Below are 17500 nucleotides of genomic sequence, written 5' to 3' on the forward strand. Positions count from 1 at the left end.
ATGTACCCGTAAGCCTATCCTCAAGTGAAGTGCCAACGTAACTCCTCGAACGACGGGTTTGGGGGGTTTCTTCGTCCGCAAACTGCCTCCCCCCCCCCCGCCCACCCCCGAACCCCCACCTTCCAAAAAACACTGAGAGTTGCCCTCCCCTGCAACAAAATAAAATCTTAAGAAATTAGTCACATACACCTCTCAACAGTACAGAGTTTCTTTCTAGAGGAATGTCCCTTTGAAAGCCCATGAAAATAAAAATTGTAAACATCTCGCAGAAGAAAAGGAATAAATAGTGTAAAAACAAAATCTAAACATCAAATAGAAAAACGAATAAGAAATACCAAACACAAATAGTATCAAGACAGTGTCTACCTACAGGAACGCCGCTTGGATCCTTTCCCGTACCAAAAAATAATTAACATAAATAAGTAAATAAAAACGTCTTGTACTCCCCAAGCCCCTTCCGTCCACCCAAAAAAGATCAAGTATACCTTAGTTTAACCAGACCACTGAGCTAATTAACAGCTCTCCTAGGGCTGGCCCGAAGGATTAGACTTATTTTACGTGGCTAAGAACCAATTGGTTACCTGGCAACGGGACCTACAGCTTATTGTGGAATCCGAATCACATTATAGAGAGAAATGAATTTCTATCACCAGAAATTAATTCCTCTAATTCATCATTGGCCGGTCGGAGACTCGAACTCGGGCCTAGCAGAGTGCTACCCGAGAACTCTACCGACTCGTCCAACGAGGAACTCCAAAAAAGAACAAAAATATAAATAACACCTAAGAAGATGTTTGCATTCAGGATTGCCTACGCGTCCCTACTATGCACTCCCAACTCAAAAGCAAAACTGAAAAGGGAAAAACACACACACACACGGACGCAGTTTAAAGCGCACCAATATATATGCGACTTCATGCAAAACAATTCCTTTTGAAAAACATATTAAGCTTCACTTTCTGCTCCGCGCTTCCCCAAATCTCTCAACTTACGATTTAGATGGAGTTTTGCTGTTGGCTTTCACGCCTTTTATACTTAAATATTTCCAGTTGACAGCAAGTTGCCTTTACACCCAAAAGTCTCTTATCAATTAGGTGGAAAACTGAGTGATGATTAGTATTAATGCATTTTCCACAGGTTTTAATCTTGGATCTCGAATTCCAAGAGGGACCCCACCTGTCGAGGCGATAGCAACTAGTTGCGGAAGAGAAGAAGCTATTGGATATGCGTAAATATCAATAGCACTTTGAGATTTTCTACTCCTGAAATGTAGCCTGCCACCCCCGCCCCCGTCCCGCTCTCCACTCCATCGCCCTCCAAAACGAATAAAAAATTAAATGATAATTTTATAAATACAGAAAACACAGAGATCGCTTACTCCTTGGAATGTAGAACAATGCTCGCTTTAAAAAAAAAAGAAATAAAAGAAATAAAATCTAAAGAGCACATATAATTCTACCTCATGTAGCGTCTCTGAACCCCATCAAAACAAATAATAATAATAATAATAATAATAATAATAATAATAATAATAATAATAATAATAATAATAATGAAAAAATTTTGAAAGCTCAAACATTCCCTTATACCTGATGGTGTGCCGATATTAGAAACCATACATCACACGAAGACGTAATCCCTGTCATTCTTAATAAGGGTAATGTGTACATTCACTTATCACATGATGGTTCTAATTGGGCTAAGGCGTTTTCATCACCCCAACGCATCTAATACACAGCTTTTAATGGACTCGCCTAAATAGACTGTTGTTTATCGATAAGGATCATTTATGCATCATATCTTTTTCATCACGGAGAGGAACCTCGCACGCTTATCATTCCTGCAGTCATAAAAAAGCTTATCTCTCTCTCTCTCTCTCTCTCTCTCTCTCTCTCTCTCTTATGCGCACACAAAGATAACTGTTTTATCTCTATTATTTTTTTATGAAATATGCAGAGTTAACCAGCAGTAAATAACAGCTATGCTTTCCACAGCTGTTTCTAAAACTGTACTTCTAAAATTCCCTTCTTAATACAGTTTTTAGATCTAATGTCATGGTTTCTATAATTGCCGAGCAAATTCAGAAAACGACACATTTCATGCTAGAAAAATTCTTTATCCGAAACATGTTCCAGTTTTTTCTTTCAACACTGGTCCTTGTGTCTTTGTTAACTGTACAGCTTGTCTAATATTAACGAGGATTAGGAAAAAATGTGAATTTATATTCCGCTGCTTTTTATTATAACAGTTAACTGTAGACAAAACCCCTAATTTCCCCATAACCATTTCATCGCTGTGCCTTATGATGACCGTACGACATATTCAGTTCCCCTACTATTGCTCTTTGCCGGAGAATATTACAGCACCAGTAATAAGTACTAAAATAAACGATTAGAGAAATGAAACAAATCTTTTCTATTAGGTTTGTCGATAAATAGTTTAAAATGGATGATAAGAATGAAGGTGTATCAGTTAAGAAAGAGTAACAACCAAACAAGTATAAAAATTGAAGGAAAAGTAAAAAAGAATAAATAATAATGCTAGAAAAAGAATGGAAAAAATAGTACAATCAGAAAATGCAACGGAAAAAAATAAGGCTCGCGAACAATTTCGAGTTTCATATTTTGTAACGCAAAGAAAAAATAATGGAGGTATATTTAATTTCCTGTGTTTAATTACACTTACACTCAATGCTTTCGAGGTATGCGACGTGGCTTCTGTTCTCTAATATTACTCTTCATGCTTCACTTTTTTATTACATTTTGATATAACCTAACGACCCAACAAGAAATCATTAATTAATATGATGATACAGGATTTTTGACAAGTCGCATGGTTAGTTTCTTATGTAATGTACATTTATAATGATAACATGAGACAACATATTTAATAATCAATTAGCTTTCTCATCTACTGAACATAAGCTATTAATAGACAAGAAAATACAAAATGCTTGAAACGCATCGTGTTTTAGTATGTAATATGTGTATATATGCATACAAACTATATATATATATATATATATATATATATATATATATATATATATATATATATATATATATATATATATATATATATAATATATATATATATATATATATATACACATTACCACAGGTGAAAAATATAAATATATGTAGGTCTGACCGGTTTCGACTTTATTTCAAGCCATTGACGAAGGACTGATACAGAGTGTGAGAAGTCACAAATATATATACTACAAGAACAGTAACGAACATACACAGCCGTTATGACTCCATATCCCCATCAGGCCGGTGTCAGGTGGGGTGGCCTTTAAATATTTGGCTAAAAATCACAATAGACTCTCAGGGGACATTGCTGATAAACAGACCATACCCACCTCAGATCCACACCTGACAAGTCATGGAGCTTTGGAAACTCATTAACATTACCTGACTTCGACTGTGTTTACAAATATGATAATTTCATTTTCATATATCTCTACTGCCTACCTTAAAAGTTTAAAATCAATTTACAAATTTCTTTTGATATTAAAGGATCAAGTTTATACATCCCTGACTGATATTCATATTATGGTTGTAACTTTCTTTTATGAAGCTAGATTCAATGATGTTCCTTTCCAGTGCATTATTAGAATATACAATCCTTTTTGCCCCTTCCCAGTTGAATATCAGTCAAGGGATGTATAAACTTGATCCTTTAATATCAAAAGAAATTTGTAAATTGTTTAAACTTTTTAAGGTAGGCAGTAGAGATATATGAAAATAGGATTATCATATTTGTAAACACAGTACGAGGGTAGTAATGTTAATGAGTTTCCAAACTCCGCCTCCATGACACCTGTCAGGTGTGGATCTGAGGTGGGTATGGTCTGTTTATCAGCAATGTCCCCTGAGAGTCTATTGTGATTTTTAGCCAAATGAGTTTTAAAGGCCACCCTACCTCGACACCGGCCTGAGTGGGGATATGGAGCCTATAACGGTTGTGTATGTTCGTCAGTACTGTTCTTGTAGTATATATATTTGTGACTTCTCACACTCTGTATCAGTCCTTCGTCAATGGCTTGGAAATAAAGTCGAAACCGGTCAGGACCTACACCCCGTTTCTTATTTTTCACCTGTGGTAATGTGTGATAAATGAATCACGTAAAAGTGATAATAATCATATATATATATATATATATATATATATATATATATATATATATATATATATATATACATATATTATACAGTATATATATATATATATATATATATATATATATATATATATATATATATATATATATACATATATTATACAGTATATATATATATATATATATATATATATATATATATATATATATATATATATATATATATATATATATATATATATATATATCAGGTATGACAATACCACAATCAAACCAACAATCGCTTCTGCCCGTATTGGCATAGCGTAAATCATCCAGCATAGAATAATTTTTCTGTGCTTTAAGTGACTCCGTTTATTATAATCATTAAAAAAGCCGAATTCTCGGTGTATACCATATAGCCATAGTGGTTCATCTTTAAGGAATTCTGGCTGTTTACACGATTTAATATTCTTTTCTTACGTTCTCCCACAGGACAAAAGGCTAAGAAAAAAAAAATTGAATTTCATCTATATGCCATATATGATCTTGTTTTATGGGTATTGTATAAAGAAATATTCTGATAAAACGATATTTGTGTTCATAAATTTCTTATGTATTTTAATAAACAAAATATCAAGTACTGAAAACTATATATATATATATATATATATATATATATATATATATATATATATATATATATATATATATATATATTCTTCAGTAACGGCTTATGGAAATGTGAGTATGCAAGTATATTGCCCTTTTTTATAACGGCTGCTTAAAATTAATTTACATGTTAGAGAAAATAACACTAAAATTGATCAAGAATTTTAGTTAAATATGCAGGTATTATTTTTTTAGTAAAATTAAAATAGTATCATTCATTAAATGTATAGATAAACAGACACACACACACACATATATATATATATATATATATATATATACTGTATATTTATACATGTATAAAATATGTATGTGTGCATATAAATACTGCACACAAACTCTCACACACATGCAAACTCGAACACGCACGTCGCAAATACATTATATATATATATATATATATATATATATATATATATATATATATATATATATATATATACATATATATATATATATATATATATATATATATATATATATATATATATATATATATAAATATACTAAATGTCCCCATAGTCACAGCACTGTCATCTGCTACAAACCAGAACGGAGTAGAGCGAAGGATATATCGCGTTGCACGAACCTATCAAGATTTATGGCCGACCCTTTGCTATCCCGTGGTATCGGCAGTGCTATCACCCAATATAAACGACTTTGCGTTGCATATACGGCTAGGAAAAATTACAATCGATTTCTCTCGTTTATTCTCGGTCCCAAGTAAACAAATATGAAGACATGTTGCTCTTATGACTCTAATACGAGGGAAACGAAGCCGAATGAAGGACATGTGGCGAAGTAGCAAAAATTAACTTACTTAGAAGAGGGCAAGAAAGCTTAAAATATTTAGAAAAATTCTAGTCTATATATACATACAGTATATATATATATATATATATATATATATATATATATATATATATATATATATATAATATATATATATATATATATATATATATATATATATTTATATGTATACAAACACACACACAAACATATATATATATATATATATATATATATATATATATATATATATATATATATATATATATATATATTTTACACACACAAAATATAAGAATGAATAGAGAGTCATAAGATGTGACAAACGTTTAGTCGCGTTTTCGAGAATTCATTGCATTTCCAACCATCAAGGATAGACGTCTAAAAATTAAATGGCACAAAAAAAAAAGTAAGAAACCATAATGGTTCAGTAGATGTAAAGGTATGTAAAAACAACCATAAGCGACACACTTCAAAATATACATTAATGTAAAGTGAAAGTATAGAGTAAGTATAATAAATGACCTGGCACAAAAGAAGAACATAAAATTATATTTCTCAAAATTAAAATTGGGATAAAAGAGAAATAGACAGGCCAGAACAAGACATAAACAGAGATTTTATTCAACTGGGAAGGTAACACACAAAAAAAAGTTAATAAATAAAATTAAATTTAAAGAAGACGTGGGCAGCTCGGGTGAGGAGGAGCAGTCAGTCTCCGAATGCAGACAAAAGAAACCTCATTTCCAGAAGAGATGAAATCAAAACGGACGCAAGCAATGAGTTCCCGTGATTGCTAAGTGGTTTCCCTTTCACTTCTGTCACGCGCGAATATCGACCTGCGAATGAAATAGATTAAACAGGTAAAAACGAATTCACATGTGAGCCTAAGGGAAAGGCAGAGAGAAAGAGAAGCAATCTTACTGGACGGCTCTCTCGAGCTTCCTATAGGAGAGGGGTTGGTAGTGGGCATAATGGATATAAGCATCGATGGCACCGAGACCGGGCACTGCCTCATTGCTGCCAGCAGGTGCCCTACTGGATACCAAGAGTCCTCCAGCGGCGCCCACACTGTGTGGTCTTCCACTGCAGTAGTGGAGCCGCTGCAGAAGAGTAACTGGAGTGTCTCCCAGCTTCTCATAGACAATGGTTTTGCTAATAGCATCGTTGAGGATGGTTTTGCTAATAGCATCGTTGAGGATGGTTTTGATAATAGCATCGTTTATCGCATGCAGATGGCAACAACATACACAAAAGGTAAGAGATTGTTGCAACAAATTATAGTTACCAATGTCAATTCTGGTAGAAGCACAACGACATTTATTAACTAAGAAAACCTCACATTTATGACACTTGCTGCTTATAGCCCCAAACTAATATATAAATATACCTGTCAACGTGAAGTGTGGAACTCATCAAGCAACATATGTAGAAATAACCATGATTCGATTGAAGAGGAGGTCAATCTGCCACGTTCAAGATATTGCCATTAAAAGGCCCTCATGCGATAAAAACGGCCTTCATCTCTAGTGGAAGCTTTTAGTAACAGGCACAAAAATATCAGATTATGACCAGAACCGCTGACGCCTCTGCATCCTGCAAGTCCTTAATATCAAGGAAGAAAAACTCATTCGATTTGCAGTGTGAGGAATTACTTCAAACATTTTCACAACCATTGGACGTCTGAGAAGACAAGAGACGCACTTATCGATTTTACATCTCTGCTTGGTATCCAAGCTCGCTGACTGGGCAACATAACCACCATACCCCGTGTTTCTTTATAAATCCCCCAAAACATTGCCCTTTCATTCAGCCTCCGCTGAAAACACAACCTGATCGTTTCTTGAGAACAGAGGTAAATAAAATTACGCTAAAACTTCTGTATGCTGCTTTCTCCAAATGACTGCATTTTTACTCTTTGAACTACAAACGGAAGAAAAAGATAAACGCCAGCTTGAACTTAACACACACACACACACACACACACACAAACATGCATTTTCTCTTTACATGGAGTGATTCCAGAGTGTTAACGCGTCGGTTTGCATGAGCCATGATTTTCTCTCGTTGACTACTACTCACATCAATCGACTATCTATAAGATACATGTTTCATTGATCGGGTAAAATAAATCTCTGGTGGCAAGCCTTTCCCTGCCCCACATCTACCGACATGATCTTTACATACACACACACATGTATATATATGTGTATATATATATATATATATATATATATATATATATATATATATATATATATATAGAGAGAGAGAGAGAGAGAGAGAGAGAGAGAGAGAGAGAGAGAGTGAGAGAGCATTATTTCCACATGCGATAAAATAAAAAGCTAACAGGATTATTGTATGATTATAAAGCAAAGGTATTTTGGACTTTTGATAATAGTTCCTAAAATTCCCTTATTTAAAGATAGGGATAATACTTTCATTTCTCAAAGAAGGGAAAATTCCTTAGCTACGTTATTTTCTTCGTGAAGTTAAACTCAATAGATTTGCTGTAAGCTCTTGTGATATCTAGTTCATATCTTCACCTTAACAATAAACTATAATAAGAACCATATCATATGAAAACAGGTAATTATTCAACCCCAGAGGATTACAAACTTCCTTCAGGATACTGAGGCTGGGTAAATTTTCTGAATAATGGAGAATGGTAATTTTTCATTTATATCCCCATTTCTAAGCTTGAAGTTTTACACGAGTATGAAAAACTGCAACGTTATGAGAATAATTTTTCTTGATCATATAGTACCTTCAATTTTATAATTACTTTTATATAATTTTATAATGACATCATTCCAAATCCCCACAGTATTTCTTTAATATTATTTCTAAAAATGTTACAAGTACATACCCATCACAATGTCAAGAATACTCTATACTCTGATTTCGCTTGTTTATTGTGATCTGTATCAACTAATAGCAATGCAAACAAATTTAGCAATATACTGTGAACTAATTGTTTGTAGTAAAGTATAAATATGATGTATCTCCTAAAAGTTCCTGTACTGCAATAACTTAAAATTTTTCCCCAGTATATCCACTTTCTCTCTCTCTCTCTCTCTCTCTCTCTCTCTCTCTCTCTCTCTCTCTCTCTATATATATATATATATATATATATATATATATATATATATAGTCATAGAATCAGCAGATGGAATAAATGATAAATATACATAAGGGTGGACAATGTTACTCAGGAACAAAGTGAGAGAAAAAAGAAATCAAGTAAATGGAGAAGGAAGGAATTTAAGATTTAGGCCAAATGCCAAGCGCTTGGACCTATGAGGCCATTCAGCGCTTAAAGGAATATTGAAAGGAGGTTTTAAAGGAGGTAACAGGAGAAAAACGTCGCAGTTGCATTATGAAACAATTGTTAGGAGAGTGTGGAAAGTAAGATGGAGGAAAGAGAATATGACCGGAGGTATAGTAACAGGAATGAAAGGGGTTGCAGCTAGGGGCCGAAGGAACGCTGGAAAGAACCTTAAGGAATGCCAACATTTCACCGCATGAGGTGTAATGACGGCACTATCCCCCTACGGGGGAAGTAAATGAAGAGAGAAAGATTAAAGGGCAAGTCTATGTAGAAGATATTATAGAAGAGGTTCCTTCTACTGAATAAAATAAGTATTTTGAAGGTTTATTTAACAGGGATAACAGAAGAGAGGAATTTCAATGGCGCAAGACTGGAAGGGATAAATGCAAGCTCGACAGTTCTCGAGGAGGTAACTACTGAGGACTTTAAAAGGGTAACTATGAGTTCGACAGTTCTCGAGGAGGTAACTACTGATTACTTTAAAAGGGTAACTAAGAGCTCGACAGTTCTCGATGATGTAACTCCTGAGGACTTTAAAGGGTAACTAAGAGCTCGACAGTTCTCGAGGAGGTAACGACAGAGGACTTTAAAAGGGTAACTAAGAGCTCGACAGTTCTCGAGGAGGTAACGACTGAGGACTTTAAAGGGTAACTAAGAGGTTGATGAAAAGAAGAAACCAAGAGTTGATTAACTGACACGTCAGATGGTGAGGTACAGTGGTGAAAGGGTTAGCAGCTGATCAAGGTGTGCGCGTTTGGTTGAGGGGATGGTTAAAAGGAATAGGCGATAAGAATAAATGAGACAAAGGAGATTGTAAGAATTATTGCAACATAATGATACTTACTGTGGAAAGGAAGATGCATGGTAGGATTTTTAATGAGAATTAAAGACAGTAGATGGGAGTAACTGGGTTGGTGCAAAAAGGGGTCTGAGATTTGGGTGCACTGTCGCCAGTGCTTTTAACATCTTTATGAATACTGCGATGTGTGAAATCACAAAAGGAGCTCTGACATAGGAAAAAAAAGTTATGAGATAAGAAAATAAGGCAAGAATGCAATATGGAATGCAAGATGTTTGCAGATGACTCAGTGCTGATTGTAAGTAAAGAGAAACTGCATAAACTAGTGAAAGGGTTAAGCAGTTTTGCATAAGGATAAAATTGAAAGTAAGATGAGAGCAAGATTATGAATGCGAATGAAAACCCAAGAAGAGGGTGATGAATGTTGGTAAGGGGAAGAATAAAACTGGTTCATTTGCATTACCATATGAAAGTAAATATTAGGGATAACTGCACGATCGGTTAAGAAGGCAGTCAAGAAATAGGCATAGAAGGAACGGTAGAAAAGTGAATGCAAAAGATTGTGAAGTCAGAAGGCTGGAGTGCCTACAGAAGCCAAGGTAGAAATGTATGAAGCGATTGTTGAGCCCACTCTCCATAACAGAAGTCAAGTATGAAGGTTAAATATGAATGAAAGAAAAAAGGTTGAATCTGGTAAGATGAATTGCTTGCATAATATACGGAGTTTATGAAGACAAGAAACGTTGAGAAATGTGAAAATACACAGATAAAGTCGTATAAAAGTTAGCACAGGCGAACTGACAGATCATTGCATTTTCAGGTTAGGTCATATGGAAAGAACCTAAGACAACAGGTTAGTGATAAAGTTAAGTAATCCTGAAGCATTAGGAGGAGGGAGATAAAACCTAAAAAGTGCTAGATAGATTGTTTGGAGGAGGTATTGGAAACGAAGGGCCTTAATACCCAGGATTGGCACGAATGTGTGCAAGACAGAATTAAAGGCAAAGTGGCTGGGCGAGCTGCTGATGAACAATTTGCCCAGTTGTAAGAATCAGCTAGTGTTGGGGAAGTGCCCAGCCCAGGGTGTTTAACTATGTATGCAGCAGGGAATATTGCGTTGTTTTTTCTCTGCAGCCAGCCATCTCTTTGAGGAAATGGCGTGTATGTATGTATGTATATGTATATATATATATATATATATATATATATATATATATATATATATATATATATATATATATATATATATATATATATATATATATATATATACACACACCGTATATATATACAGTATATGTGTGTGTGTGTGTGTACGTAGACAACCACGAAAACGCTTGGTACCTGGTCTTTAATTTTCACCTCTCATGTGGTTGTCTACGTATACATTTGTCACGTGAAGTTTGGTAACTTATTGCTGATATGTGTGTGTGTGTGTGTGTCTGTTGCGTGTGCGTATACATAAACGGGCGTAAAAGATGATTTGTTTGAAAAGCTGATTTGTTTTTATATAGCTAGTTATAAGATAAAATCGAATGCAGTGATGATGGCCGGAAATATATCCTAACGATTAATCAAAGCTTAGTGTTTTTAATTAATATTTCATGCAAATTCATCACACACGTTAAAATGCTGTCCATCCGCGTCAACTTTGGCTGGCATTTATAGTTGGGAAATATAATGAAAATTGCAACGTTTATTCTGGACAAATAACAAAGCCCTTCCTCTGTTATATGCATATTTTTGGAAACAACACAGATTATTTCCCATCAATTAACGCTGACACCATCGAGGGTGTCCGCGTATACGCATCGTCATCAAATCCTTTAAATATATAGATTTTCCATATGTGTAAGAAATAATTAGTAACATGACTGGAATCAACAAAAAAAAGAAAAAGAAAAAAGGAAGGAACAATTAAGCTGAAAAATAAATAAAAGCCTCTATTATCTCGAACCTCTTTGTGCGCCATAATAATTTATCCATTCCTATTCAGTAGCTATTTTCTCGAAAGCTCTGATCATACTCGTAATGTGCATCATGAAAGTCTGTAGAATTCCACCGGCTCTCCTCTCCCAACCATTAAATGAATCTCGAGGAATCCACGATTAAAACGAACGCACAATAGCACCATAGTAACGCTGCTGAACAAGAGTAAAAACCAAATGTCATTCGTGCTAGAAGAGCTGCAATTTCGCCGTCTATCCGTTTTCTTTTTTCTGTAATTAATGTTCGCACTTCTCTGAGTTGTGGCTCTTTTGAGTACTCCTTTGCTCTCGATTTTTTTTTATGGCATCTTAAACCAAAGATATCCTCAATGTGTCTTTTTAAATACAGTCCATGAATTCCCTTCTTTGCTTTTATTTTCACTTTCTGCCTATACCAGTATCACAGTAACTGTAATGAAACATGCAACTCCCAACTGGAGTGATAATTATATATTTCGAAGCTGAGCGCCAACTGAAGGACGATATGTATATTCTAATATATTCTGAGGGATTCGGAAGATTCAGACGCCGATACCTGATAATTTCGTCAAATACAAATATCTTTCACCACAAACAACACCAATTAATATTAAGAGACATGACATCACAAAGCAGAGCGAATCATCAGCGAAAGTTACGATTAATGCTAATATTACTTAGTATCATTTCTATATTTTCATAGGAAATATTTGTACTCGGTAAAGGAATCAGAATAATCACCTAAACCTAGCATTTCTACTAACAGATGTTTAGACTTCCCCTCATTTACTGCTAAGAATTTGATTGCTGCCGACTCCATATAATACCAGATTTCAAGATGTTTAGATTCATGAACGCATGAACATCATCCCAATCGTTGGATAACGTCTATTCTATTATCCAAGGATTAGTTTTCCCTTCCAGTTATAACACCTGCCGTCTTTCCATACACCATGAATATCATAAAGCATGACCACTTAAGATTTTTTCAGAATTAAGTATAAGTCCTTGTCAAAGATAACAATGTATGTTTCAGTTCTATACTACCAAGGGATCTTTTCTCTATGAAGACGGAAAAAGACATTTAGGAGTACCTTATTCTAATTCGGTATTTCTGATGACAGTCCTTTACTAATAATATGCTCGTGATCCTGAAAATATAAACAGTAAGTGAGAAATTTAATTCTATTTACTTCTGTGTTTAGATGATAGGAACTGTTCAGTATTACGAGACGAAATGTCATTCATTATTAATAACCGGTTCCACTAGTATTCAGACGTCAGAAACATTCAAATTTTATATTATTCAAGCATACGATGTTGCAATAAAATCACTATTACAAGTGGTCAGACTCTGCTTGTTATTCGCTATATGAATACTAAGCACTATACAGTATGTAGCGATAAATAATACGCATAATATAACCCCTATAAAAGAAAATTAATTCCAACATTCACTATTCAAAGACAGAGCTAATACGTATAATAAGCAATACGTAATACTTGGATCGTTCTTATGTAATTATTTAACCAATAGGTACGCCTATAGGCATTGCAGCAAGCTAGTGCAATCTCAGCTGCATCCTTCATAAGTAAATGGTGGTGTCAGTCTTATAAATTTTACCCGGACTTTGGGAAAAATGTATACATTTCAGCTAAGTCATTAGAGTTATATACTAAAGAAGCTGACATATTGCGTTTGCATGTCTGATTTTTTCATTATGAAAAGGCTTACTACTCATTCTTACAGCAAAGCGTCTGGATAATTTCTGTGAAAAGAATGGCAGCACAGGTAATTTTAATCCAATGCCATCTCTTCCACATGCTTGAAAAGACGGGCGACTGAGTCATTCGTATCTAAAGATGTTCTTGATGTTTTTTCGATGAAGCTGAGGTTTAAAGATAATTCAGTCATCTTCATTACGTTCTTACAGAGAAGGATGCCACTGCACCATCTCTCATTTCATGAAATCTTATCAGACTCACTGTAACTACTGTGGATACTGCGTATTTATGAAATCCCGAGTTTCGAATGAAGGAAATTCGGAAAATGATAAATTATTTCGTAACTCTATTGCACATTTGAAATGACTGTTACAAATAAAACTGTTATTTGTTTGACAGGAAAGAAGCTGCAACTTCTCTCATTTCAGGAATTTTCGAAAGCATCTTGTAAGTTGCTGCCACGTACGTGATCCTTACAAAGTTAGTTCAGTGTATAAAGAACATTGCAAATCCAAGTCCAAGAGACATTTTGACTACATGTTAACAGAAAATACTGTAGCTATTTCACCCTTCGCCACGCATTCTTCGATAGGGCGCAGATAATCGAGTTAGACTTTTTCATGAAACCGAACTTCTCATTAAAAAGTATACCTTATCAAATACAAATACGAAAGCTTGGCATAAACTAGTCAGTTGCAAGCTATCATTTTAAGAAAGCTACATTTTCACTTGAGACTAAAAAACAATGGAGCTACGGAAATTTAATAAAATATCGTTATAATCAAGAGAGAAACAGAACACTCTGCAACTTTTCTGACTTCACGAAGTTTCTACTTGAAACCTTATGGCATAAAAGTTTTCCATTAAATGTATTTACGAATCATCCAGTTTTCCTTCTTTTTAATAGAAGAAAGGTACGTGAGGACTTTTCTAGAACTAGTGACATTTCCAATTTTTTTTTTTTTTGCAGAGAATCATATTACTTTTACTCAAAAGAATAGCATTTTGCAGCTCCCTTTGGAGCAACGCCCTCAGAATTTATGTTTAGTTACACTACGGTTATTCATAACATTCATTCCATTTGATTAATCTAGCTTAGTTGTTTTTACCTTGGTAAAGAATTAACTTACACAAAAAGGTGTAAAGACCTATAAATGAGTTGTAACCACAGCCAAGTAATGCATAACACTAAAATACAACACTGCCTGGGTAAATCCACTCTATTAAAATTTCATTTCTCGAAAGGTCAAACGAAGTGCCATTTTCTGTGCTGAAGTCTACGGTATTTCTGATCTTATATCTTTCATTAAAAAGCAGACATTTTATATTTATTTCGTATAAATTCCAACATAATTTTCCATTTTTTCTGATGAACGGTTTCCATCCGTTGACTTAATACAACTTGACGAAGTTCTCCATACGTACATGGGTATAAAACAAGGCTGAAGCTTCGGGCACTACCAGTATTACGGCAATGCCAGCCCTGCAAGAGTTATGATTAATTACCATCCTTAAGCTAACGAGAGATCTTAAGCTCTAAGCATGTTAGAAATGATGTATAAAACTGCAAAACACTCACCACTAAATCTGACTTCCTTCCATGCCCGGTGAAACGTCCGCATCAGCCGGTGGTACAAGGAATGCAAACTCCAACCCTGCTGTCTCTCGCGGGACTTGAGCGATGAGCCTGACTTGTGGGACGATGCTGGGGAGTCAGTGACGTCATGGGACGTGCCTCTTCTTCTTCTCCTCTCGGGTGTGACGTCGAAGTACTCTTTCTCTTCATTGTTGTAATCTTCTTCATTGATATACACGGATCCTGAACCTTGCTCGTAAGTGGACATGACTTGGGCTGTTTCAGTGATTATCCTCTCTTCTTTTTTTTTTCTTTCCTCTTTTCCGTCACAAATATATCATGCAATAACACTTCCTTTCCGTTAAAGATCAACACCGAATCTCACGTCCGTGTCTAGTCCCGAGGAGCACCAGTGCATGATCGGCCGGTTCTGTCTAAAAACCCTTACAACGAAAGCAGCATCTCACACGCACTTTGGCCCTGCTACATTTCGTAAAGAATGTAGGTCCAACTTCAGCAGATATATCACCCAACGACACATTTTATACACAGAATGTCTACGATTTTCTGTTATAATTGTTCTGAAAGCTGTAAATGAAATATAAATCAACACTAAGCCTCAAAATTTCATTGAAATGTACATAATTATGTTAAGGAGGTAGAGAATAGGGCAAGATGTTTCATTGCTCAATAATCGCGACGAATGTGATGGTAATATTAAGCGCATGTCACTGTAAAATAAAAAAAAAGTATGTATAAAAAGAAAGTTTCGACTATTAAAGTTCCAGACCGTAAACATAAAAACATTAGTCAATAAAGACAGAGTAAAAAAGACAAAAGAAAAACTATAATCTCTCCAGGCAATAACCTACATATGTATCCGCTCAAAATGAATTTGAACAGCACATGAAAAATGAACTTTCACGATCGTGTTTTGGTCGCAGAGTTCTATTTCGGTACGACAAACTGGGCCTCGTATAATATTGGCTAAAACCAGGGAGGGACTACCGACCAAAAAAAAAAAAAAAAAAAAAAAATCCGTGCGCCAGACATCAAAGGATCCCAAATAACATACCAATATTTTTGTCAATCGAAACAAAATTAGCTTTGATTTGTCAAAAGCAATTAGCAAGGTCACACCCACTCTGCAGTTGGTTTCAAGTTTCGATCATAAAAACCCGCTCTGCAAGTACACAGGCCTAAAATATGTGATGCATTAAACCTAGGTCGAACGTCGACTATTTCATGCGGAAGGAGTACAATAGAATCATGAAAAATATCAACATGAATGACAGCACTGGCGAAGGCTTTTTTTTTTATAAGATTTACACCAGGTTCTTTTATTTGGACTTGTATCAACATTACGTCAGTAATTAAAAATATCATCAACGAATCAAGCAATAGTGGATACGGAAACCAGTTAAGGAATAATTTCGAGTATTTAATAATAACAAATAATGTCCCTTATGTGTCTTATTTTTTTTGCGGGTGAAGGGAGGGGGGTCTAGTGAGACGGTAAATATCCACAACCTATATCAAAGAAGCTAATCGTGATTGGCGGAATGCTGATTGGTCGCCGAAATGTTTATGCACTTATATTTTTAACTTTTTTTCGTTCATGAAGTACGCAGTCACTGATTTTTGTCTCGTTATTTAGCAATAGGACAAGTTAGCGATGGCAGGATGTCAGTTTTGGATATTCATCCCCATGATACAGCAGTAGAAAATATATGAAGAGATGTTTTATTTACTTTGTACTAGGAAGATCCAAGGACCAAAAGCATTGGAGGCATTAGATGCTGATATTTATCACCTGCTCAAAATGCAGAAGGAAAAAGAAATACATTCGCATAAGGTGAATTTAGAGTAGCTTCAAAGTTCGTTGGTACAACCAGAATTGGACTTAGTCGCACTTACCATACGACTGCGCAGATGCAAAACACGCAATTTCATCCTTTAAACAGCATATAAACAGGGCTAATTTCGGGAAGCTATCCCTTTTATAGTAAATATCCGTTAGCTGACGGATATATTTATAATGTCAAACATGGTCAAGTGGCACTACTCTCATCTCACTAGTAGGTCACGCGTTCCATCACTGGCAAGGCTGGAGCGATTTTTAAATAATTCAATAAAATTCAATTGTGCTTCTGTTGAACTAAACCCTGAAATAAGTACCTGATAGTGAGCTTACTGTGGTAGGCACACAGAAGTTGGAGGGTGGCATGGGGTAGCAAAAGCACCTCAGAATAGTTGCTAAGAATCTGAAGACTGACAAGCACGCATATACACACATAAAACATATTTAAATACATGCCTATATATAAATATATGTAAATATAAACACACACACATATATATATATATATAAATATATATATATATATATAGTATATATATATATATATATATATATATATATATATATATATATATATATATATATATATATATATACACACATGCATACGTACATACATATACAATTATATATATGTGTGTGTGTGTAAGCGTGTGTGTGAAAGTTTCCCCT

At 34.7% G+C, this 17500-nt stretch overlaps 1 protein-coding gene across 1 annotated transcript in view; it reads right to left on the reverse strand.

Moving 5' to 3' along the window:
• Nucleotides 1–17500, reverse strand: part of LOC136825035 (Kv channel-interacting protein 4-like) — an 884172-nt gene that overhangs the window by 643506 nt on the left and 223166 nt on the right. Inside the window, exon 2 of the mRNA XM_067081079.1 lies at nucleotides 14971–15555. Within this exon, the coding sequence (XP_066937180.1) occupies nucleotides 14971–15235 (265 nt within the window). The 5' untranslated portion in view covers nucleotides 15236–15555. The remainder of the gene's footprint in view (nucleotides 1–14970; nucleotides 15556–17500) is intronic.

Source organism: Macrobrachium rosenbergii, chromosome 36, assembly GCF_040412425.1.
Source record: "Macrobrachium rosenbergii isolate ZJJX-2024 chromosome 36, ASM4041242v1, whole genome shotgun sequence".
Classification (NCBI taxonomy): domain Eukaryota; kingdom Metazoa; phylum Arthropoda; class Malacostraca; order Decapoda; family Palaemonidae; genus Macrobrachium; species Macrobrachium rosenbergii.